We start from the raw sequence: 26,426 nt of genomic DNA on the forward strand, positions 1-26,426 counted from the left end.
CATTTTTACACGCAGGTATTTCCTGGAGCTTCTAAGAGGGCTTGCAGCAGCCGTCGATCAGGCTTTGGTTTAGGCTAGTCCTCTGCCGTTATGATAACACACGGCCCTTGAAAGGGGAGACTTTAGCACCAGTGAGTGTTTATCATACTGATATAAAGCAGCCAGCCAGAGACTGGGAGATGGGGAAATGACGGTAGTTTGTGAACGGTGGCGGCCATGACCGGGGTGTTTTACGTCTGCTTTACGCACGTTGTGCTTCTGTTTTGAAGTGAGGTCAGTGTCGTGTCGCGCTGCTGTGATAAATGGCATATTTCCTCTCTGGAAAAAAGCTTGCTCCCTTTAGTCAAAATAAAGCAGTGGAAAAATACGATGGTCTTGAAAACCACTCCTAATTGAATGCCCTCAATGAAAAAGGGCTGTCGTCTTTAGTTTAGTGAAGCAGAGAGACGACTAACCATCCACAGTTGGTGGCCTTGAGGAGCTCGGACACCCCGAACGACATGGAACCCATGAAGTCGTTCCGGGTGGTTCGGTCCCAGTCCCACACCTCAATGGACAGACGCCGGTCCTTATCCGATGCCTTGAGCTTACTGCACAGACAAGAGAAAAATCACTTGATTAACAACGACAAGGTCAAGCTCCTGTCACAAACTGAACGCTTCTGAACTCACAAGATGAAGGACTCGTTCCAGCAGGGGTTGAGGGAGGAGCGGATGGTCCTGGTCTTCTGTTTGGTCTCGTTCTTTGGGTCTGGGATGAGCTTGAGTTTAACGTATGGGTCTGACAGGCCGTTGGGATCCATGGGAATCAGGTTTCTGGCCTCGCCCACTGGAAGACACGCGACAGACAGAAAGAGGAGGCTCCGTGACTCTGCACTACTGACTCGGGGGTCACGCAGATGGGGGGCTGCTGACGGAGGAGTGGACCAAGAGAAGGGATGAGTCGCTGGAAGTCGCTTCCAAATAGGAGCGATCCCACCTTCAGTCCCAGAGAATTATCTGGCTGTTTACACCGATCAGGCATAACATTATGACCTAAAACTGTTGTGACTGGGCCTTTTGAGGGTGTCCTGTGTTGTTCATGGGGGTCTTTGGGTCCTGTGGGTTGAGGGTTGTGAATCTTTGCACAGACACTTGATCATTTTGGCCAGGTCAACACCTTGTGCTGTTCTTTGTGTTTTTTTTGGAGTTGCTTCTAAACCTGCATTATGCTGGGTGTCAGTGTCAGTGCTATGGGGTGGGGGTGCCTGGTTTGGTGCAGGTAGGTAGGTGGTGCAAGTTCAAATGTTTATTGTCACAAGACAATGTGTGTGTTATTTACTTCTCTTCGTCAGTGGTTTTAATGTTATGCCAGATCGGTGTATAGGTATGTGGTCTTAGATTCCTCCTAGTTTTGAGAAATTGCTACGTATGAATAAATTAACAGAAGTTAACAGGAACACCTAAATGTAATCATGAGTAGACTAGGTCCTAACTCTAGAAGCTGGGCTTTTTCTTCTTCTGACAGACAGACACAGAAATAAATAGAAAGGCGACACATATGCCGTTAGCAGGTGCTGCGAAGCAAAGCATACTGTCAAAATTTACTTAACGTCGTTAAGTGTGAAACAACACTTGCAGGATTGTAACACTGGTGGGAGTTGGGGCGCACGCAAACGCAGATCAAGAAAAACACTCGCCCAAAAGTCCGCCCCACGTCCTCCGCTAGAGCGCGGCCAAGCGAGGCGAGCTGATGATGCGTGTGCGCTCTCTTCGGCGAGCGCACTGCAGACGTGCGTTTGGAGAAGGGTGAGTAACGACGGACAAAGGGAAAACATGCAGAGCTAATTCATAGCAACAGGAGCGAGGGGATGAGGTGGCTGGAGCGAGCCGCCTTCACCATGGCGACAGCATCCACCGCGAGCGGCCACTCCCCCACTTAGCAACATCACATGGACGCGCAACAGAGGAAAGGAAGACATATAGAAAGAAAGAAAGAAAGAAAGAAAGAAAGAAAGAAAGAAAGGATAACAATAGGCCGCACAACAGAGGAGCCAATTCCCTGCCAGCAACAACAAACCTACAGCAGACAGCAGAGCACACACAGGCTCGTGCTGATCCTTTAAAACCGCCTTCATCCACAACACTCTCTCAGCTCTGCATATTTAAATGTAATCAGACCGCAGCGCAGGATAATTAAGCCGTTAAACCTGAAGGTTTTCAGAGAGTCAGCGTGAACCCTCACACAGGGACACCTCGTCTCAGATCCCATATTGAGATTATTCATTAAAACAGCAATGCATTTCCCCCCCTCCTAAAGTGTGCGAAACCAAACGGAACACGGAGAGCTGTTCGTTTTATTGTTGTTTTTTCTTTTATTATTATTATTATTATTTAGCTTTGAGCTGCTTTTTGAAGCAGGAACACAAAGGCAATAAAGGCTGGGTTTCAGTTTAGTGGGTTAGGGCTAATGCGGCTGGCTAATAAGCTGTTTACTCCGTCAACGGACAATAAATAAAAAAAAAATCTGAAGCTTTCAGATCATTTGAAAGCAATAAAACCTCAAATCCTCTTTTTAAATCGTGTTAATAAGTGTAAAAAAAAACAAACAAACAAGGAGGATAAGTTCAATAATTGTCTCAAGCGCTCCCATTTTCAGGCACTAGAGGGCACTGCTGGCCTCTCCAGAGCTGCATTAGGTATCTATCCGAAGCTTTCCCCTTTTTCATAAATGTGGTGCTTCAACCTCATAGTTCACTCCTGGTCTCAGCTACAGTAATCGCCCTCTCTGTCTTTTTTTTTTTTTTCAATCTCTCTCCGTCTCTCATTCGCCCACACAACACAACGCGGATGCACACACACACACACCGAAGTAGGAGGGGCAGAAGGAGAATCTCAGCATCCCACGTCCTCGTCTAAATCCTCCCTCCCTGCTGGCCGTGGAAGCGTTCGCAGGCATCAGTCACTTCCATGGCAACGCTGGCACCAAACAATGCCAAAGAAACTCAGACGAGCCGGTAAAGACACTAATGGGGACACTAACTCCTAGGCGTGCACAGAGTCGGAGGAGGCTCACGCGCTATATTTGTTGTCCTCACATGCACAAATAAGTGGGTAAGTTACATGCACTAACACATGTGCAGTGTCTCTGTCTGCCTCCTGCCTTCGAATCTCCCTGTTACACAGGAAACATCATAAACATCATCAGCGGCAGCGATCAAGGACCATCTCTACTGTCTGTTGTTGTTGCTTGGATACAACAAGAGAGCTCCTTGCCTCCTGTATCCCCCCCCCTCCTCTTTTCTTATTTTCCCGCTCCTTAGGTGGAAGCTGCTAATAAAATTATGTGTGTGTTGCTGTATGTCTTTGTCACCAGTTCAGGGGCAGAACAGACACCACGGGAAAAGAAAAACACACTCTCTCGCCAGTTCTTAAGGTACAACAGCGAAAACATATGCATCCTAGTGGAAATCTAAGCTTCGTTAAGGGTGTGGTGTTTAGCATTTGTTTGATATAACGGGGAGAGCTGTTGATTCAACTTCATGTCGGAGGTGTGTAGCAAAGCTGAATTGTGTTTCTGTTATTTTTTGACAACCCTGTATTAAACTGTGGGCTTGGTTAAATAACGGAAACACTACATTAAATAGACCCTTTTGGTGCAGTTTTAGCATAAACTGATCATTTCAACACTCACAAAGGTTTAGTATTAGTGGTTTCTCTAGTGTACCTAATGAAGTGGCAACTGGACATAGTTTTACTTTGTAGTGAAGCTGCTGTGAACATGCAACACAGTTCACCGTGTCTGCAACTGTGCATCTTTCGTGCAAAACATGTGCAATGATTGATTACGAAATCCAGCAAAACCAAAAGGAGATGCATTTGCGACTAGATGACACTTCTCTGCACAAACTGGTTGTAGTTGTGAAAATGGAAGGTCCGGGTCAAGTTTCTTTTTCTTCACACTGGCTAATGCATCCGATAGTTATCTCCTTAACTACGGTAAATGTCTCTCTGGAGTCACAAATCACCTGCATTTCCTATATCCTCACACACATAAAACATTCACATCAAAATGATCTCCTGCAAATGGACTGAAAGCCTGCTTAATATAAATACAGTGCATCTGAAAAAAACAAAAAAAGAAAAAAAAAATGACATATCCTTTGGATCCCAGGGCGGGTGAGTGAGGGTCCGCGGTTGGGCCGCGGCAGTGTGATCTCCCAAACAGGCTTTGAAATACAAATGTGCTGTTGCATAACAATGCCATGTGCGACGAATGAAAAGCCTGATAATCTGAAGGAAAGCTGGGCGGCCAAAACGGGAGCTGCCGTGCACTGTCAAGGATTCGAAAACAAATGTCACACAGGGGAAGGAGAAGGAGGACCAAAATGAACGTCTATTTTAAGGAAGCGCAATTACAGCGAACCAACAAAGACAAATCTTTAGAAACTGTTCTTCGGTGGAACAGGATCACAGAGCTCCTATCCGAAGAATGATGCGGGAAATGGAATTTATTATTAATAGTTATGTTTTTTGTTTTTTTTCATCTAAATATCTGTGTTAGCTCAGTATGACCCCTTCTACTTAGGGAGTAGGTTGTTTTCCATGAAGCCCATCACGTGTTTCCACGTGTCTACAGTACCCCTGAACAGACAAACAAAACCCTGGATCTAGAACAGGTCTTTTGGGTTTTATCACTGAAGCATCGCAGGTTCTCCAACTATAGAGGAGTGAGGGAGAGGTATTCTATTCTTCTGCCATTTGCCGACCCACCACTAGCTCCGCTAAATCCTAGTGAAGTCAAATTCACTGTTTGGTTATTGTTTGTTCTCACTGAGAGGTCATTTAGGATGCATACTCATCAGTCTTGATTTTAAATCTACTTCTGGCAACAGATATTCCCAGGATAATTTGTGAGTGAAAGTGAGAATCATGATGAACCTTCTGATGAAGACTTTAACAACATATTTCTGGTACACGAACACGTAATAGGCCCACAGTTTGGCCTGTTGAACACTGATAGATGATTCTCTTTTGCAACCAGGGTCCAGCAAAGGTCTCCTTAGTCTGTCAGTTGCTGCATTTCTGTGGCTTTTTCAGTTCTGGAGGGTATTATTCAGACTGACATGCATAGGATCCTCTTTTTACAATTAGTTTCGCCACTCATCGAATAGTTCTAAAGGACTAGTAGGGAGATGGGGTTGTCAATTAGAAACGCACATGACTAGTGTCTGGTACTGACTAGATGTGTACCTGTCATTGGAGGAGACTGTTTGACACTGTGAAACTTCTTGGGGACGAAAGTTAAGACTACTGTAGATTGATGGCAGATTATAAACTACCAGTCAAACATTTATTCTAAGCTTTTGACTCATCAAAGTAACAATCTTTGGTCGATTTAACATGTGAACACACTTGTGACATTCTTTGTTTCTAAAATGGATATCAAATAGCACTTGTAGGATGTTTTGTCTTCACTCTTCTGTCCAGTTCATCACAAACCAACTCCATGGGGTTAAAATCAAGAGACTGGGCCGCCCACTCTGTGTTTTCAAGCTTCCCATTTTGTTTTTATCCTGAGGTAGCTCCGATGTAGCTTGGACTAAAGTTTTGTAGCATTAACTTGCTGTAGGATGAAGCCCTGACCAACTATGCTTAAAGATACTGCACGGCACGCTGTTCTCAAACTTTAAACCAGTAGTGTAGGGAAGGGTTTTCCAAATTCAAAAAGCGTCTAGTCATTTACAGACATTAGTCATTTTTGATGCGCAACACCCACAGATGTTCCTACTCCTCACCAGCCCTTCAGAACTGAAGACGCTTCAAGAAACTCTTCAAGTCCAATTGCCTTTCTTCAAAACCTTTGGACATCCCATGACCTGGATGAAGAGAACCCTCACAGATATCTTGTTCAAAAGGCCGCTCCCTAATGCTCTATGTAACATCTTCATCTTTATGACCTGAGTTCTGCTACAACTTCACCAGAGTTTGGACATAGAAGTAATGTTCTGCTCCCACAGGCTGGTCTAGTGTTGTTGTCGACAACAAGGCGACGTACTTCAGAACCAGAAAATGGGGATTCACCAAGTAAATACTTCCTTTCAAAGTGGCACGTGCTGCAAGAATGAGTGGCACCTCATACAAAGCATTAATGCTAAGGGCAGCTGTGGTAGAGCAGGTTGGATGGTACAATCCCTAGCCACTTAACTCGAAAACTGCTTCTGATGTCAGACAAGCACCCTCAATGGCAATACTGCTGTCAGTGTGTGAGTGCACTGCAAACAATGTAAAGTGTACCACTAAGGCAGAAAAGTGCCACATAAGTGTAGACCATTTGCCTTTCAGTGCACATGATATATGCAAGTAGGGATGTCCCGTACAGTAGCAGCAGATCGGCATCAGGGCCAGTCGAGCAATTTTTAAATGAATGGACTGAACTTCATCCAAGCCTGATCCGATGTAGTTGTTTTAAGTTTGCCATAAACTAGAATCAAGTTCTTATAGCGGCAGCGGCAGCAGCTAATTGGCTAGAGTCGAATCTGAAGAAGACAATCGGATCAGGATGAAATTGGGGGCGAAAAACAACTTGATGAGGACATCCGCATCAAGACAGTGAAATACTGTAGAGACCACCACCACCAGTGATCAGGCTCTTGATGGGTGCGCATGAACTCCTCCGCGATAGCTCAGCGGGAGTGTTGTGCCAAGAAGTGTGAATTTGCACCAGAAGACAGATCAACAGCTCTGGCTGTAGGTTACTTCCTGTCAACACTAAGCAAGCATCCTTGTTGGTTTTGAGATGTGGCTTTGCACCGTGAGGTGTTTCCTCTCACTCAGCTGGTTCTTGCAGATGAGCTATGGAGTAGGAGCGTAGAGCACAGCGTGGCATACGGGATCGTCTCGCATCTCCCGTCTGATCTATAGGGTAAACTGAGCAAAGCGTGCAGCATTGTCTACTGTGTCATTATTCCGAACAAGCCTTACCAATGTCTGTGGCTAGGTTTGGAGAAAGACTCCCAGGCTAAGTGGCTATAGCCATAGTTGCAGTGCGATATAAGCCTGTTGAATCCACGAAAAACATAAAACGAAACTAATAATTCGTGTTCATATTTTCTTGTTTGGATATTCCCACAGACTATACGAAATCAGATACAGATGAAGACGCACACAGTTAATTTTTGTCAAAGACCTAAAATCAGATATTAATCCTTTATTTGTGGTAAGGGTGGTAAAGTGTAGGGAAAATTACTGTATAATCTTGAGGTCAGAAAAAAATGGGTGAGGGACACCGAGGTCTCAAAGGACAAGTGGGAGAGGGTGACAGGAAAAGTCAATATTGGGAGAAGGGACGGAGTGAAACGACAGAGTGACAGAGGCAGAAGAGGAGAGGAGGGATAACAAAGAGAGACAGCTTGAGAGAGAGAGTGGGGAGATGTGTCAATTTTCTTGGCAGGAAAGATTTAATCAAGTTCACATCAGTGCGGTGAACCACGAAAGCCCGCCGCTTGACTATGGGGACCAGAGGGGAGCCGGAGAACAAGCAGAGGCTTAGCTGGTCACACCATCACCATTAGAAAGAAGAAGAAGAAAAAACACAAAATATACACTTCCTCCGAAGTCACTCTCTCCTGAATTGCTCTAAATATTGATCTATACTGATAAAATATATTGATCAAAATTACAAGTACAACATTAGGGTTTAATTTTGATTGGATACTCTTTGGACGGGTGGAAATAACTTGGAACGTACAACCTTTTATGAAGTGTCGCCAACGCTTTAACAAAAAAACGAAATGCAGAGGAATTTTCTGTGTGTGAAGGAATAAAATCATGACAACACAAAAGGGAGGAGAGAGTGAGCCAGTTAAGTTTAAGTTGTGTCTGCTTTGCCTAATCCGAAAACGCCGAGGTAACCATGTCAACGAGACTACCGTCGTCGTCGTCCCGTTAGTCTGCCTCGTTTGCTCATCGCCGCATCACAGACAGACACAAACAAGGACATAAAAGAGAACACGTAGCTGACGGCGTGGTGCGGCAGATCAAAGTGTGTTCGGCCATAAAAAAAAAAGACAAAAGGCCCGTATGTTGTGACATGCATTTACTGAGGATAAAAAAGCAACTCAACACAATAAAGTGAAAAGAGTCTTAAGCCGGACAAATGATCGATGTAAGACTAGTGCGGGGATACAGCTTGTTTTCATTCCCTATTTATTTTTTTTTCTCCATCTGGTACAACAATCAAAGACGTTTTTATCAAAGCAATATTCTTCAATCACATCTACCCCTCCCCACTGCTGCCTGGAGCTGGAGGTTACTTGTGTCTGATCCTCATAGAGCAGGAAACATATTTATTGACTAATAGCTATCCTGCTGCTACGCCATTGTATGTGGGTGAGGGTGTGTGTTCTTGTTTTCATAAAGTTGCAGGAGAGTTATTTTGGCAGGACAACACAAATTTATGAGGGTTAGAAGACTTGGTTTTGGGGTAAAGGTTACAATTAAGTTAGGTTCTTAGTTGGTTAGGGTTAGGGTTAGGGTTAGGGTTAGGGAATGCACTGCGTCAACGGAACATCCTCACATGGATGGAAACACAAGTTTGTGAGTATTTGTGTGTGTGAGAGAGAGAAAGGCTGTGGAAGCGACCCAGCAGTCATTTCCCTCCCTGCCAAAAGCGCTTTAACACGAGAGAGTTCTCCACTCCAGGTGCTGCTCTTGACTGACAGGATAATTAGGAAGTGTTGAAAACACAAACTCACGGACGCGCACAAACGCTGAAAGGCCAGCACACGCAAAGGCAGTCCCACTTTCACTTTTATGGCAATGACAAAATATATTACATTGCTGTTAGGGTTTTTTTGTTTGTTTGTTTGTTTACATCTCAAAATTGGTTACAAACTCCTCCTGAAGAAGTGCAGGCGATTTTCTATTTCTTGTTGTAGCTATACTTTGGTTATTTGGTTAGGGCAGGATTTTGATACTTTGAATGAATGTGTAAGACCACCACTTAGTAAAAGCCTGAATGAAGATATTTTAGATACACCGATCAGCCACAACATTAAAACCACTGACAGGAGAAATAACAACTAAACTAAATAAATAACTTCTTTATCTTGTGACAATCCAATGTTCTACTGGGAAACTTTTGGACCTGGCATTCATGTGGATGTTTCTTAGACATGTACATCCCACCTCGACCAGATCCCCCACCCCACCCCATAGCACTGACACTCCTAGAGGGCAGCAGCCGTCCCCAACAAGATGCGGCCTGATGCAAAAATGGTTTAGGAGCAACTCCAAAAATATGAAAAACTGCACGAGGTCTTGAAATTGCCTCCAAATTCCCTAGATCCCAACAAGCCTGATCCACCGAGACCCTTCCCCTCAACCCCACAGGACCCAAAGACCCACACTAAAGACATTCTGTTGCCAGACCCCACAGGACACCCTCAGAAGACCCATGTCCATTCTCCGATGAGTCACAACTGTCTCGGAGACACAAGTAAGACACAAACTACTGGATGAATTAGGTTATTTACAGGTGAATGAGCCTTTATGACCAGACCTGAGTATTTGATTTTAGTGTCTCAGTAAACAGAAGGTGTATAGGAATCTAATTAGCTGTGTCTAATATGAAAATGTGATTTCAGAATATTATATGGCATCATCTCTCATAGCCAACCAGCTGATCCCACAAGCATTCATGTAAAATGAGCTGTAGAAAATATCACTTCTGGCTTCACTCTTGCACTCACTTAATTCAATTAATCACAGATATTGTAAATTGAATTAATACTTGCAAACACCAATGTGAGCATTTAATTTGTTCAGTGCAATCGACTCTGTTTCCGAGTGTGTATCCACAATTAATAAATGCAGGCCTGCGGGGATGGTTCTGTGAACACTGGGAGGGGGGAAAAAAAGAAGCACATTTTGCTTAATAGTTCATTAACACAAAGCAAAACTATACTAAATAACGCAAAATTGAAAAGATAAATGAACCAGAGGTTTCCTTAAGTGATCTCGCACTCACATTAGGGAGCCGCTTGCTAACGTCACTCTGAAACAGAGCAGCTTGTTTTTCAGGCGAGTGACTCACAGGTGAAGATTAAAACCAACCTGTGACGTGTAGCCTGTCCCCGCTGACCTCGATCTTGAGGAACAGGCGACCCCGGCGCTCTGTGTGGTCCGTCCCACACAGGCTCGGCACGTTGACCACACACTGCTTGTGCACGTTCATGTCGCAGGCTAGAAAGAGACAGAAAACAGAGACAGGCACTCGGAGTGTTGACTTTATCCGGGAAAGGATTTTGTGCCTGTGTTTGGTAAGTTAAGAGAAAAACCGTGCCTCCTTTTCCTGCATATGTATTTGAAGGGGAATAAATGCATATACAAGAGGGACAGGTTCGGATAAGTGTGGTTGTTTGAGGAGTTATCTTGAATACAGCTTGTGCAATGGGACGTGAAATGAACTGTCTTTGAGGATAAAAGTAGAAAAGAGAGAAGTAGTTTAGCGTAGCATGGATGGCGGTTAAATACCCTGAAAGATCACATGAGACCTCAGTGACTTAACAAACCTACAACAGAGTAAATGTCTGGAACATTCCCATCAGTCACTTAGAAAGTTCAAAACACTCCCCTTCAGTAGCTTTTAAATATTATTGGCATGACAAAGAGTGCCCTTTAATTTCTCCTCTAACCTTCTGTCCGCTCTCCTAAACTATATTTTCTGTCCTCCTCCATCTAACCAACCACCCATCTCTTCTGCTCCTCTCCCCCTTCCTTCCCTCCTCCTCCCTCCTCTTGGCAGGCTTGTCAGGCTGACATGCTGGGAGCACACCAGGAGAGACGAGAGATGGGGGAAGCAGCTCGTAATAGTGACGGCCTCCCCACTTCAATTTGTTCTGGTGTGCTCCCATTACCATCTGCGATGAGGCCGCCATCCGAGACCCGCAGATGGATGGACGGAGTAAAGGGGGGAGAGGGAGAGGGAGAGGAGTGGGCGATGGATGGAGATGTGGAAACGGGATTGCAGAAAACAATGGCAGGAAGAGTGGCCAAAAAAATAATAAAAAATCTAAGGAGAAACATAGCATAAGAAAAGGGTTAAACGGTAAGGAAGTGTGGGAGAAACAAAGATTCATTGGAGGATGGGAGCAATAGCAAAGAAAGGAAGAAACAGTTCAAAGGGGAGTGTGAGTGGAAAGAATTCGAGTGCAGAGAGGACGCAGCAGGGTGGCACAGTGGATTGTGTCTGATCTGCGACGTCGTACAGTAGCAGCCTATTCCCATCTGCTATCATTAGGACTGGCTCTAGAATGGAAACCAGCACCACACGGGTCCAGACATGGAGATACTCACTGTCACATTTCATCCCTTGGTGGATGAGGCCATACAGCAGCGAACCACAGTGGTCGCAGAAGGTCGGACTGCCGTACGTGTGGATCTTGAACTTGTGCTTGCTTCTGGGGTCCTGGGAAACAAAGAGAGACATGGATGGAAAACAATGTTATCACTGAACTAGTGGAAGGTTAATTAAAAAAGTTACTGCGATGGTTTAGAGACGGAAGCCTCCTTAGAAACAAGCAAAGAGCTCCACAAAAAAAAGGAGGCTTCCTCACATTGATAACCAGACCCTTCTTAACCTTACACGCCAGATGGTGTGTTACACACAACCATCTGGGAAGACACACTTCAAAACTGTTGGAGAGAAACCACAACATGCACTTTCAAAAAAAAAAAAAAAAAATACTTGATGAGCTTTTGGAGGAACCATCTGTCCGTCAAAGTCTGTGGAGCTTTGAAAGCTAGCAAGCAAGCACCCACGGTAGCTAGCTATGTCGTTGGCATGTCAATGGATGAGTCCTTCCATCTTTCTTAATAAAATGTATAAAGACAGTTTTAGGAGTCATCGCACCTGAAACATGCTCACGGCTGCTGATAGTTCCTTTTAGGAGGACGATTGATGAATCAGACAGAGGCGCTAGAAGCCTGAGATGAAACGTTAGCGTTTAGTCAACTTCACATATCATCATTAGTTTGTGTGTTTAGGGACGCACTGTCAGGACAGGCAAGTAAACTATGATGGCCACCTTTTGGCATATTTTGCATTGATACCCAGGAAGGCATCGACAAAGCTCCGTCCACAACCCTCCTCATCTAAACTATGAAAGATTTCACTAGTTTGGACTGGGAGGATAGCACATACACATACTTGGCCAAAACACCCTTAATCTTACATCACCAAAAACTTTCTTCCTGTGTTTCAGTCTGTTTTGCCCAGTTTCACGTACTTTGGTTTTTGGTTTCTCTTTATTTTGTATTTCTTGCTTTTTTTTTATTCTTGAGGGCAGAAACGACTCATAAAGAGTCATTTGGGGTTACGAGAAATGTGTTTGGTTCAGCTGCCATGTTCCAACATGGCAATATTCAATGAAAAATGGAAATCCACTGATGGAAAATAACTTAAAGATGGAACATGTTTAATCTTGTCATCTAGATGATAACAACAGCTCAGATCAGATCAAAACAGATCACATTTTTCTTTTTCTTTTTTTTTGTTGCCTCATTAGACCGCTAAGACAAGAAATAACTCGACAAAAAGTGACAAGAGCGGAAGGCTGTTATCAGTGCAAGGGAATATATATGAGTGTCATCCTACTTGATCTCACTTTTCTGCATCTTGTCAGTCTGGAAGCCTCTGCAGCAACATCTGTCATCCCACCCCTTTCAAAATATTAAGTCACACATCTTCCAGTGATTATATGTTGCTCGAAGCACCATAACTAGTGACCTTGATCATAACAGAAGGTCCTGAAGATGTAAAAGCTAAAAGCTCCTCTGACGGTAGAACTTAGATGACACAATGAAGCAAGTCCAGTGGAATCTGTTAAATGGAAAAGATTTCTTTGGTGGAAATCAATTTATATGTTCCCCCAGTCAGTATTGTGGTAGCCGAGCTAGCGGCCGAGCCGCTAGCTAATTTCTACAATCACAACAAAACAAACATAGCTGTAATGAACGCCCCGCAAATGAGGGTGGATAATCCCCCATCAGCATTGCCTTCATTGCGTTGAAATGTGTCAGAGCGGCTACATGTCTAATTACATAGGCCACTGACTGAGTAAGTGGGCACACATCACTGAAAAGCGCCGTTTCTCCTCAAACATGGTAAATCAGGCAAACAACATGACAACAGGCGAGGAAGGAGGGCCAGAGTGAGACGGCAATGGAGAGACGTAGTCTGTTTATGGAGGAGGAGGGAGCGGTTGAGTAGTTAGGGTGTGATTGGCAGGGTAATGAGTCAGTGGCGCGAGGGTCTCAGAAAAGTCTAATTAGCATGCCTCCTTTTAGTAAGCCAAAAAACTATTTTTACCATTTTCCTCGAGCCTTTTTTGGAGGCTTTTCTAGTGGGAAAAAAAAGGAAAATAACAGATGACCTTCTGGTCGTGGCCCTGCTATCCGGATTGAGTCTTCTCCCTTGGGTTTTCTGCAAACCATTTTTACCTCCCGACTGCATGGACATTCTTCTCAATTATTCAATTGTGGGAACCCTGAATTTTTCTTCAAAGAGACTGACTGAGCATACAGCAGACACAGGGGACCCGAGCAGCAACAAAGGAGACGCTATCTGTCTGCTTTCTGTTCTGTTCCCCGTCTTTGACTTTATCAGCCCCTCTCGTCACTCCCTTTCCCCGAAATCTCCAGACAGTGAGCCCTGCATGTTTCTTCTTTAAGCTTTATGTTTTCTTCCTTTAACTCCCTGTAATCATCTCTTTGCTTTGTACTCCACCTTCTCTTGGTTGCCACGGGTGAAGTTAAAAGGAAAGGGTTTAATTTTGCAATCATCCCTAGCTTGTGACTTGGCATTGCAAGACGAGGTAGGGTCTGAAGGTATAATCTGTTCCTGGGCTTCGTCATGTGTGGGTGTGTTCGTTTCTGCAAGGCTGCACTGACTCTGGTGGATTAGGACAACCTTCAGCCTTGTGTTGTGAAGAATGGTAAAGGTTGGGATGCACAATGCATTCAAAGCTAGTGCAAAGAGTGTTCAAATGAACTGGTGATTCTCCATTTTATCACCTCTTCTTCTTATAATGAGGTTTCTTATAGGATATCATCAATACTGTCACTTTGTTCTGCTGGGAAACCTTTGGACCTGGCATTTGTGTGGTTGTTACTTTTACATGTACCACCCACCTAGACCAGACCAGGCACCCCCACCCCAGAGCAATGACACTGTACTCAAAAAACATGAAAAACAGCACAAGGTGTTGACCTGGTCTCTCTGGTGAGGTCATTTCCTACGTACCACACGACCTAGCAACTCCCACAAAGTCAGAGACGTCATGTGGAACACACACTGTTCCAGATGTGGAAATCTGACACTGTGTCTCAACCCACACTTTAAGCTACTGAAGTGACAAATGTGAGGGAAGAACTGGGGATCTAATAGGGCAATGACTGTACAATGGATGTCAAGAAAACTGGTCTTGTAATGCACCCACGAGCTGGTTGCCAACCACCAATCAAACTAAAAGAAGACAAGGAAGAAGTAGAAGTAGAACTGAATGTTACTTTGCAGTAAGAAAAAAATAACACAGCAGACACGTAGATAAGTGTGGAGAAAAGTGTTTTCTCTATGATAATAATGCGAATGGTTAGCCTCAGTGTCTAGTATGTTCACTTTGACAATGGAGTCAGCTACTTAATGTCCTTGCAGGCTCGTCTCTGTGTATTGTAGAAGTGCTGGCTCTTAAATGTCTAACATGTTTGGAGGCCCCAGTAATTCTGCAGGCAGTTTGAGAGGTTTAACTTGGCAAATAATTTGGGCTGAACCTTGGCATCGTGAAAACTCCAACTTTAGTATAATACTCGTACCAGACTGAAACCTCACATTAAGAATTTAGTGTAGAAAAGTGACACACTAGAGAACCGATGTGACTTAGTGATTTGAATCAGTTCAACTCCATCTGGGATTTTTGCAATCTGTTGTTTTGCCTTACATTCAGGAGGAGCATTTACTGTAAGCACTGACTAAACACACACTTGATAATGGCCCCCGAACGTCACTGTGAGGAATTAAACCTATCAAAAAAACAAAATTCAATTAAAAGCCTGAAAGGATACTGTGATCGCGTACGCGTGACAGTGTGTTGGGAAGAGGTGCTCGGGGGAACAAAGTAAACAACTGCACAGTTGCTATGGCGATGATGGGCAGGAGAAAATGCGGTGATGGAAACAGCAAACAGAGGGGGGAGAAGGAGGAAAAACCAGGAGATGGCTTACTATACTGGTTCTCAACCTTCTGCACAAGTAAGATGACAGAAGGTCTTGATAGGAGTAAAAAAGGACAAATGAATCAACACTAATCCCACAGCCTGATAGAGGTGGTGAAATGTTCTCCTTCCTCAAGGCTAAAGGGCAGCTGCTCAGCTGAGTGAAAGAGCTATGCAGGGTAGCCGAGAGCATCATCTAATACTCTCTGCTGGTATAAAGGATCCAAAACAACTAGTGTTGTCAGTCTGGACCAAACATACGCAACCCACCGCCTCGACTGAGCAGGCAACAGTCTGACACGCAATGTTGTTGCATATTGGCCTCAGTGAGTGCTTTAAAAAGAGCGTGCCTGAATGTTTGGGTGTGCATCTGTTTGTTAGCATGAGTAAGGAACTGACAGAACGCGACGCTCATAGGCCTGCTGTAGACCTGGTGTTAACATGCCTCCTGTGCTTCCAGCTTGTGTTTGTATTAAAACGCGTCTCCACATGCGCCTCGAGCCAGCACTAGAAATCTGACACTCTGTATGCAAATAAACTTGGGCATTTCAGCAGAAAAACTCAACAGGGAAAATTAAAGACAATGGTCGATCGATTAACCTGTCGATTATTTATCCCGATAAGTCGATTAATCGATCGATTATTTTTTTCAATTAATTGCTTGGTTGTCTACTTGAATATGGTAATTGTATTCAATCATAATGATGACATATTTGAAAACAATATACAGCTGATAAGGACACAACGGCTCCCAGGCTCTGAAATACAAACCAACCTCCAGACTAAATTCACTGTAATAGTCCAAATATTCAGCGCCTCATCTACAGCTGGGAATTGTTTTAACCGCTTCATCTTCTTCTTCAGGGGTTTTGGCAGTTTTCTCCTTTAAATACTGGGATTTTGCATGGGCAAGTGTTCAAGACAGAAGGCGAGCTCTCCTTCCACCTGCTACTAAATTATCATTATTAGGGGTAAGGTGCTCGGTGGGGATGTGGCTCCGCGGCAAAAAGGGTCAGAACCTCTCTACTAGTTTTCTGCGATCTTTCTAGCATGTGCACTCTGTGCCTTCCATGTATTCTGGAGGCTTCTTTGGAGGCTTGCTACACTAACTGGGGGAAGGTAAATTACCTGTAGGTGTGAATGTTTGTTTGTCTCTATGTGGTATATGCTGGGATACGGTCCAGCCACCTAAAGCCACTTCTTTAGGATGAGAAATAGCAGATAACAGAAACATACTATAAATATAAGGGCTTCAGTACAGTGGTTTAACACACACACACACACGCACACAGACCCAGGTGTCGGACCCTTAACTGTTTCACTCTAATTAACAGTACAGGAAAGATCCAGCGTCCGGATGCATTCAGTCTGCGCTCATAAATGCCGCTCACCCTTTCATCACAACCCAACTTTCATCATCAAACGCAGCATTTAATTAGACTGACGGGGAAACGATGACCACTTTCATATGCACGTGTTAATGGCCTCTCTCTGACATGAGCAGAAATGAAGCCTTTGTTGCTGTGTGCACACAGCAAAGGCCAAGTGGAGTCTTCAGCCTGTGAGAGCATCATCACTTCCTGTTTGCTCTGCCCACTGTGGTTCTGTGGTTGCAGTTGTCACGCTCCGTTAGGAGAGAGCAGTGGCGATGGTTCAGTTTCTGACCAGTAGTAACTGAGCAAACCTCCACCTGGTTGTTCTTGTTTATATCAGGACACTTCTCCTGATACTATTGATTTATTTTGTGCTACTGGTGTTTGCAAAACATTGCCCCAAAGACAAAATCCACCATATTACACAGAAAGAAAAAAACATTAATAAGAACTCTGGCATGTAGGTGGAGGTAAAAATAATGAAAAAAGGAGCAGGCATGCAGAGAATAATTACTGGCTAAGAATTTCATACAATACATGACACATCCATCTAGACTGTATGCTTAGTATTTAAAGCCGTTGTTTTACTTGACTTATAAAGTTTTTAAAAGGTGTTAGCTAACTATTACCATTCTGTCATGAAAGTCTTTAAAAAAAAAAAAAAAAGGAGCAAAACTTTTCAGGTCATCTATCACCTGCCTTCCCCAAATGCTTTTCAGCAGTCCCCATTTTATCCCCGATTCCCCAGTGTGTTTATTAAAGCTTTCACTTGCGAGGGAACCGGACAACTGGCTGTTAACACACCCGCACGTTAATCACTGTGACATTGCCACAGAAACCAAGGAGGAAGGGCCCCAGGTGGCCATCTCACATGGAAACTATATTTAACCCATGCACAATACGAAAAAAGCAAGGAGCTGCACTTTCATGAGCGTCGTAGTAATAAGACTGTTCACGTGCACATGCATGGACACAAATTGTCTCTTTCTAACATGCACTCTAGTACTGCTACACAAATCCAGTTTTGCTGGATGTTTTGCTCAACTGACCTACTCAGAAATTGATCTGATATTTTATGTCACAAAAACCATGTATAAAATGTCAATGCACAAAGGGTTGCTCGTAGCGTCGAACACGCAAATAATTAAGACGTTGCAACTACTCTCAACTTCACAGAACTCCATGACAACTTTCAGCACATTATCCTGAAGCGATTTAATGGCTAAGTTTATGGCTAAGTTTATACTGTCTTCTACTGTTAATGTATTCTCGATTTATGCGACACACACACAAAAATAAATTTAATGAAATTAAATACACGATATATGTTGCAATGTTAAACCGAACATACTGAATAAAGTTTACATTATTGTATTTTTGAGTGCATGTGTGTAAATGTGGGAATACAGCCAGTATGAACCAATTTGTCAACTTAAAAGTGACATATATAAATGCAGGATGCTGGAGCGATCACCTGGTTGGTCAACTGGCTGCTCCACAGCACTGGAATCTAATGTCTGCCCCAGACGATGAACAAAGCTGAGCATTTAGTAGATACGTAGCGTGACATCTGGATATGTCAAAGATTCCCACACTGGTCTGTGGTTTGCCCAGATGTGTGAAAGCTGAGGTAGTTGTAGGACAGGTATCTCAATGGTCATATTGAAAGGTGAATCCACAGGTCTGAAGTTGATGATAGTGATGGGATATCATTACTTGGACAAAGGGACAAAGTCTTAAGGAAGGCTTAACATCTTCTATAAAAGCAGAAGACGCTCTCATTTTTAGAGAGGTCCAGCGTTGGTGGCTCCTTGACAATGGTATGCGACAAGTCTATGGCATTATGCTATTTGTAGTTGCAGATCACATACTGGGTAATGTTTGTTAGGGTTTTTGAGAATTTAGAAGTTAGCATGACTGCAATCTCCATTAATTCTGGTGGGGTGTACTGGTTTGGCAGTTCAATGACATTTCAAGTTCACTGCGCCATTGGGGAAATGTAAAAAAAGAAAAACAACAACGGCAGCCAGAATCACCTGGAGCAGTTCAACATCTAGACTTCAGATATTTGCCCTTTAGGGATGCCACAATTCTCTCTAATTCAACACAGCAAGGGTGGAATGTGAAGGCTTTTAGACGTGTCACCGACACAAACGGAAACAAAATCCAGCATTACTGCACATCCGCACTGCCATCAATGTCTAGAAGTACTTGATGCCATGGTGGATGTTTTATGTTTTGCTTTAGCACCCACACATCAGTCACAGGTTTATAACCCTTGATGCTTATGGTTGAGGTGCCTCAAGAAAATACTAAGCACTGCACAGGATTCTGTTGTGAATTCCCTATGTAAACCTCAAACATCCCACCAGTCCCTTAGAACTGAAGAAGCTACTTGGATGACACGTCTTTTGTAAACTGCTGCTTTTTTAAACACTTTTTGGAAATACAGAGTATGTTTACTAGATATTAATTGAAACATACATAGTAAATACGAGTCATAGTTGGTTGGGATTTAACCCTGTGAGACAGAAACATCCATCTGTGGATAAAAAAAAAAAAAAAGCTTGTGGTATATGAATTATCGTAACTCACCCAATGGACAAAATTCAAAGTGTGGCTGAACACTGGGACATTGTGATTTTTGGGAAAATAATAAAAAGGTGCCATTACGGTAATGATAATGCACCGCTGCTGTTGGCTGCAGGTTGGGGTGCGGCACAATACCCAGTTGTTTGGAGGAATTAGTTGGTAAAACTGAAGTTAATAGCCTTCCAGACAAAAGCACAACTTCTTAGTGTTCAGTCAAACTTTGAGTTTTGTCAATAATGCAAACCATTCTAAGTTATGGTAATTCAAAAACCGCAAGTTTTAGCGGATCGCCAGCAGTCCATTCGGTTCTGAAGGGTTAAAGGACAGTAACATAAGCAAGGGGAACTTCATTAAGCACCTAATACTTAACGCATCCTTCAAATTACAATCAAATGACAAGCGGCGTCCCCGGGGCTTGATAATAATAATCTGTCTGATAAATCCGTCATCTTCTATGTTGATGAGGAGTGCAGCTGTACGCAAGTGCTTATAGTCCCGTTGACGTCAACAACACACAGCGCTTAAGAGAGAGAGAAAGCTAAAGCCGTGTCGGGACACGATGCAATTACATACATAGTAATCCTCAGTGGCAATCTGTGACCACAGCAGGAGTAGGAGCAAATGGAAAGAGAGTTGAACACAATATCTCCAGATATCAGCCAGGACATTAAAGCTCGGTCGCAGCAGGGTCTAACAAATAGTCACTGATTCCAAGCACACTTTCCAAAGTTAGGACGAAAGCCTTAAAGGCAACAGGTACAGCAGTGGTCATCCCAAAGCTTCGACCTCAATTAAAATGAAGAAAATCTGCGGGCAGAATTTAAAAAGTGTCAAAGCAAGCGGGCTAGCCTACAACCCTCACTCGGTTACACCACTTTTCTCAAGAGGGGCGAGCTGACATTCATGCAAGTTATTGTAAGACGCTTTTGAGAGGCTACCAGAAAGGTTTGACCCAGGTTAAACTATTTAAAGCCAATGCTACCAAAGAAATAAAAGCTGAAGTAAATCTCTCTGTCTTCTATTACCCTGACATTTCAGTTTCTCAAAATAAACTCGTAATCCTAACTAAGACGGGGGAATGTGCACGAGAATTAAACTCCCTAGGAAATGTGAAAAATAATCTAAATCTATTTGACTTCAGCTATACCCCAAAGTGAGGTGCTTTCAAATGATGAAATTTGTCATATAGATACGTAAACAGATGTTGTGGTGCCGTTCGTTCTGTGCTTTTGTGTGTGGTCATGTTTGGATGTTCTAAATCCTCCTACACACAGGCTGTTTGTACCTTGCAAGCACAAACATGCGTGAGTGTGGATTATGCCAGATGTCCTGAAGCTGGCCGACGGACCACTTCGGCCCCTGATATCCAATCCAGCAGTCCGGTGTCCAAAAAAGCCGGCGATTATCAATGTGCCACTTGATTTTGTGTGTGTGTGTATGTGCGCGTGTGTGCACGTCCCTAACTGCTTTCGGCCCTGCAATTACATAAGCGACACAGCTGCTCTCTGTCTCTTTGTCTTTCCTCAGCACGAGTGCCGAATGTGCCGCTTCCTCTCTCCCAGCTCTCCCACCAGCCTGCGCTACATCCAGCTTACAAATTATTTAATGACCAAAAGCTTGCAGATCGCCGAAGAGTTATGCAGCATTAAGATAAAGCCAAAAGATCAACAGCTGGCCTGTCAGTGGGCTGCTAATCCACAAGGTGTTAGGGATATGGGAACATCCCCTGGTAGCTTATGTACGTGCCTCATGATTACAGGCAGGGCCATATCACTGATGATATGAGATGTGTGTGTGTGTGTCTCGGATAAGACGAACCCCTGACCTACGGCTGGACAGTCCACTAGAGATTTACATATACAGCTTCGATTGGAGAAAGACTAGCTCTTGAACCTAAAAATTAATTCTTGCAAAAAAAATATATTGTATTTCCAAAATCATCTACAGAATAATAACAATGCACCGTGATAGTGCAGCCTGACTCTGGCCTGACCTTTTATATCCACCAGCTTAATATGTACATCATATAATAGGCTAAAATTCATTGGGTTATGTAATTTTTTTTTTTTCTGTCTCTGTCAAACTATTGCGACTACTCCCATCAGCAACACAGACACAAACGTAGAAGCAATATCCTTATGGATGACATACATGACAGATTATCAACCCACACATGGCCCAAATGTCCACTTCCACTGTCCTTGAGCGAATGCATCAATATTTCACGCATCAGTTTCAACGTGCCATCGCTGAGTTGTGGCAGTGACTCCTTCTGCTCGAATGCGATCAAGACGTTCGGAGAATATTAGAAGTTTGGGCGTTCGAGCTGATCTATTCCTGTCAGGCCTCGGCATCTCAGACAGGGATGACTAATGATCCAATGGGCCCCGACCACGCCAGGAGGGATCAGTGACAGCCTAATGAGGCCATTGGGCGTCTGTACTTACATCAACAGAAGGGGGAGTAGGAAGGCGGTGTGGTGGGAGACATGGGGAGGTAAAATGAGCAGAGAAAAAAACAGATATGGTGTAACACCAGGCAAGAATAAACGAGGATAGAGAAAAATAGATAAAGTTGGAAAAAAAAGCAATTAATGTATGGTGTGAGGTGTGCCACTGATTTCTTCCAATCTTGACGCATCAGGGATTCACTGTGTGTGGGTTCTGTGAGCATCCCCAACGACGTGACAAGTTGAGTGGGAGGTTTCTAACCTCCTGTTTAACTTCTCTCCCTTCCTATGTCGGTGCGAGATAAGTCAGTTAATCATTAGGATGGTGCCTCCCCACCGTCGTCGGTGGTGAAGATGGGAGCGCCACAGGGTGCAAGGCTTGCATCAGCACCTTTGCACCAAGAGATAGGTGGAGGAAGTTGGCAACTGACACGGCGACAGGGCATGGGATTGAAAGACAGAAAACACAGTGAGGAAGTTAATGTAATGGGTTACATTCGGCACAGTGGCCAGACATGGACTGTCTGGCACGAACAGAATGTGTCGAGGGTGAAGGAGACTTGGGAAGATGTGCAACTTTGACACGGACCAAATAATAATGGCCTATTAAGTCAGTAGGACCACCTCCTCATGGTTTGATTATGGTCAGCAGATGAAAGAATCCACTATACTCCATAAAGGTCTGAACAATGAATTGACAACAAGCCATCCCGATCCAAACTTTGGGGAGTTTCAGCACTTTTGGAGGCAAACAAGGCACTAGCACCATTAAGAAGACTGCTGCAACACATGCAAATTCTTTCTTTGAGCCGAGCTGGACTTTAAGGTGCCATGAATTTAAGGTGCCATGAACCAAAACCATGCCCTGTAGCTTCAAAACGCCTTCTTCTTCTTCTTTTAATAATGGATGGCTAGCATCAAAGCTGCCAAAAAAACAAAGAAGAAGAAAGAAAATCTTGAATATATTCAGACAAAGGCTGCACCTAAACAACAACCAGCACTGAACAATGAGTTTATAAGAAAAGTTTCCTCAAGACAACAACAACATCCAGGCAAAAAAAATATTGCAGAGACTGTTATGTTTACAGCTTGGGTGACATGCCCATTTTTGTGTGAGAAAACCCAGGTTTATATGCTCGGATCAAATCGAATAACTGACGGGAATATGTGCGATATGTGTCTTGTCAGCAGGTTGATACAGCCCCCTTTCCAGTTGGCCTAATACGTCATATAATAAACAAGAGTCATTTATGCAGCAGACCAGCATATCAAACAACAACAAGATGGATAATAGTTCAGCTTTTTTAATCTCGTACGTAATGTGCGCTACTTATGGTGCAGATAAGATGCGCAGGGGGTTCTTCTACTGACTCTGTTTACCTTCTTCTTCTGCCACTGGCTTTCTTGGATGCATTTGTTCCAGCACCAGTCGATTTCAAATCGCATTATCTGGGTGTCTTAATTGGATAAGGAGAACTCCGATTTTAGTTAGAGTAACATGTTTATATGAACTGAAGTTGTCCAGTTGAAGTCGGACTAAGGCACCCCCCCCCCCCCCTTTCTTTTTTTTTTTTTTTTGCATGTAAACGTGCTGTGTTAGAGCTTCCAGAGCCAAGGTACGAGCTATGAGGTATTTACGTTGCACAGTGCACATGCAATCTAGAGGAATAAAAGTAAGATGGTGAAAGCCTTAATGAATCTCCAGGGGAGGAAATTAATTTTTTTTTTAAGATCCGATAGGGACTTGGACTTGGATCAGCCGATACTCAATATTAAAAGATAGGTATCGGATCAGGGGGCAAAAAACAAACAAAAAAAGAAAACAAATCGGGACATCCACACTCAGTTCACTTCAACCTATGCATCTTTCATCTACCAGCAGATGAAGCTTCGCCTGATATTATCTAACCTCAGGATTTGGTTTGTACTGTATTTGGTCAGTGCCAGATTGTTCCAAGAGAGAACCAAAAAAAAACAATGAGGATTCAGTGAAAAGAAAAGAGACAGAAATGTGCCTGGGCCTGTTTCCTTTTCTTTTCAGTACTTCGCTTTCTCTTCACACATTTTGAAGCCCAACAGAAGCCACAGAGGCTTTCAAGTTTCTGTGGAGGAAAAAGGGAGCGCACAAGGACAGGGGAGTTCATGCAAATGTGAGCATCTGAGTAATTTCTCTGTGTAAAATCGAGCGAGTGAGTAAGCCCGCACGAAGCAGATGTGTCTCCGCCGTCTACTCGAGACGATAAAGTAGGACGCTCTCCAGGGAGACAGTCTTGAGTCATACAATCCCCCTTACGCCCAAATATCCCCTAGCAAAACACTGAAGGTGCACACACTGGAGATTGGAGCACCCACGCACACATATATGCATATCTGCAGTAACGTACATACCGTTAAACACCTAATTATACCCAAGGGACTCAGGCGAAGGCCTCCAGACGTGTTTTTTCTTAATCAGAGCATTACATAAACTTCCAAGGGGCAGGGTGAAGAGGGAAGACAGTAGGGGAGGAAAGACCTTTCTGGGTGTCATCCCAAGTGTAGCAGCACAAAGCTAAGTGGATATGAGACAGCATCCAGAGCCTCCTTACACCGTGTGCTAATAAGACTGGGTATAGTGTGAGGTTAGAAATAGCTGCATTCAGTGAATTAGCTGGTGAATATGCGCAGTTACACACCAGCCAGGTTGGTTGAAGCAGTCTTCTTCCAGGAAGTGTAGTGTGGACACTGGAAATGGCAGATTTTTGTGGACTAAAGTTTGTCAGCCTTAGCTGCAACTAGCATTTTCGATCATCAGTCCACAGTCAGAGTTTTGGAAAGCCCCAAAAAACCAGGACTCAAGCAGCCCTTGCTTGACAATAGAAATGGTAAATCATCAAACATTAAGTTCATAAGGAGGAGCTGAATTGTATATTCAGCAGATGTTCCAACAGAAGCATGTCAAAGGGAATATGTTCAACATGATCAAAGGTTCTAGGGCAGGTATCTTCAACATTTTTTCAGGCCAAGAACCCCCAAACTGATGGAGAGATTAAGTAGGGACCCCGGCCTAGTGCTATTTATAAATATACATTATTAATTTGCATTTTGCATTCAGTATTAAGCTATCCTTTATCCCTCTAATCAACCAAAGGAAACCCCCTGCAGTACCTCCACAACCCCAAGGAGGTACTGCAGGGGGGTCGCAAAATGTTTGGTCGATATTTTTATATATTTTAAATTTCTTTAAATACACATTAACATGAATCCAACATATTTTAGTAAAGGGACAAATGGAGGCAGAAGACGTTATCTTTCAGTCAGCGCTTCACTCATTCAGCGATACAGGAGCTGCCTCAACAGGGCACCACACTGGACACAGAAGGACCCGCCCCTATCGCTGCTGAGCCAATCACGAGGCCACATATTACGTCTTGACTCTGTCATGTTCCGAGAGCCTATTCAGACCCCAGGTAAAATCCCAGAGGCACGCTGCAATATTAGCAGAAGAGAAGCTAACAGTGCAGCTCGCTGCCATCGGGCTACTACTGGGGCCAAAATGTAACGCTTTGTCACTTGAGCAAAAATAGAAATAAAACAAAAATTAATATATGAACCTGTGCATTATTTGAATAGTTTAATATTGAATGCAGAATGATAATAGTCATGTATATTTATAAATAGCACTGAGCTGAGTTTAATATAGAACACATAGTAGGTAGGGGGTCCTTGGTCTGCAAAACCACTGGTTTAGTGGACTGTGGTAAACAGACAGATGAGAGAATTAGAATTGAATACCCCTGTGGTCTAAGTAGTAAGAGGACTCTCAATTGAGCAGTTGCTTTTTTCAGCGTAGTGGAAGTATCATTTCTCTGGTTTGGTCTTAAACACTTAAGAGCAGCTTTAGAAATAGTGTCTGTAAACATAGAGCTTAAATGCTTAAAAAAAGAGAGCAGCACACTTTCCCCTAAGATAATTTAAGAACCGTCAGCAATTTCTCAGTTGCGGATAAAACTGCAAATGGTCAGTCGAGGCGAATGATACGAATCAATAAGCAAATGTCTTACGGCGGTAACTTATGGCCTGACACCTCTTAGCCAGTTCTGGATATCATCCTTCACAGAGGACAGGAGCATGTACTCTCGGATTGAAATGCAGCAAAAATCCCACCGCACCTCCCCTGCCCGTCTCTCCCGCGGCCCCTCCCTGGTCGTGACATTAAACACGGAGCTGCCTCCGCTCCCAGTGTAAGGAATAGGTCAGGTCCCTGGCTGCCGGCTGCCTGCAAACACACACTGTTTACCAGTCTGTCTGCAGCTACACACACACACACACTGGGAAGGAACAGGAGGAATGAGGAGATGCGGGGGCTCACAAACACACAGGCAAGTATGCACACACCTGATAAACTGTACAAATTATTCATGAAACTCTCATGTCATTAATTCAGACCAGACTGCCTTTAAATGCTAAATAAAACAGTTTCATATGTTTCAGTCCATTTTATATAATTTATGTGTACTTTGCATTTTGCATTCTGTGTCTCATCAGCAAGCGATACATCCATTATTCTTTCTGATTTAAATTGCAGCGCTGACAGTCCCCTCGTATTCCCTGTATTGAGCCGGACTCACAGAAACCTTGACCAAATACTTCAAACGGAGACATAGGCTGGAGGAGGCCACTGAGAGGGATTAAGGCCCCTGTCTGTGTCTATCACAGGGAGCGCTGAGAGCCGCGTTTATGACAGCAAAGCAAAGTCTTACATCCCCCTGTCCGCTCTTTG

General features: G+C 43.7%; 1 protein-coding gene across 2 annotated transcripts in view; it reads right to left on the reverse strand.

Moving 5' to 3' along the window:
- prkcab (protein kinase C, alpha, b) overlaps positions 1-26,426 on the reverse strand; it is an 87,718-nt gene that overhangs the window by 16,236 nt on the left and 45,056 nt on the right. For both annotated transcript variants that reach the window (XM_047572048.1, XM_047572047.1), the window contains exons 4-7: positions 11,337-11,448; positions 10,095-10,223; positions 672-828; positions 456-590 (exon numbers count right to left, since the gene is read on the reverse strand). In XM_047572048.1, the coding sequence (XP_047428004.1) occupies positions 456-590; positions 672-828; positions 10,095-10,223; positions 11,337-11,448 (533 nt within the window). The remainder of the gene's footprint in view (positions 1-455; positions 591-671; positions 829-10,094; positions 10,224-11,336; positions 11,449-26,426) is intronic.

Source organism: Mugil cephalus, chromosome 20 (assembly GCF_022458985.1).
Source record: "Mugil cephalus isolate CIBA_MC_2020 chromosome 20, CIBA_Mcephalus_1.1, whole genome shotgun sequence".
Taxonomy (NCBI): domain Eukaryota; kingdom Metazoa; phylum Chordata; class Actinopteri; order Mugiliformes; family Mugilidae; genus Mugil; species Mugil cephalus.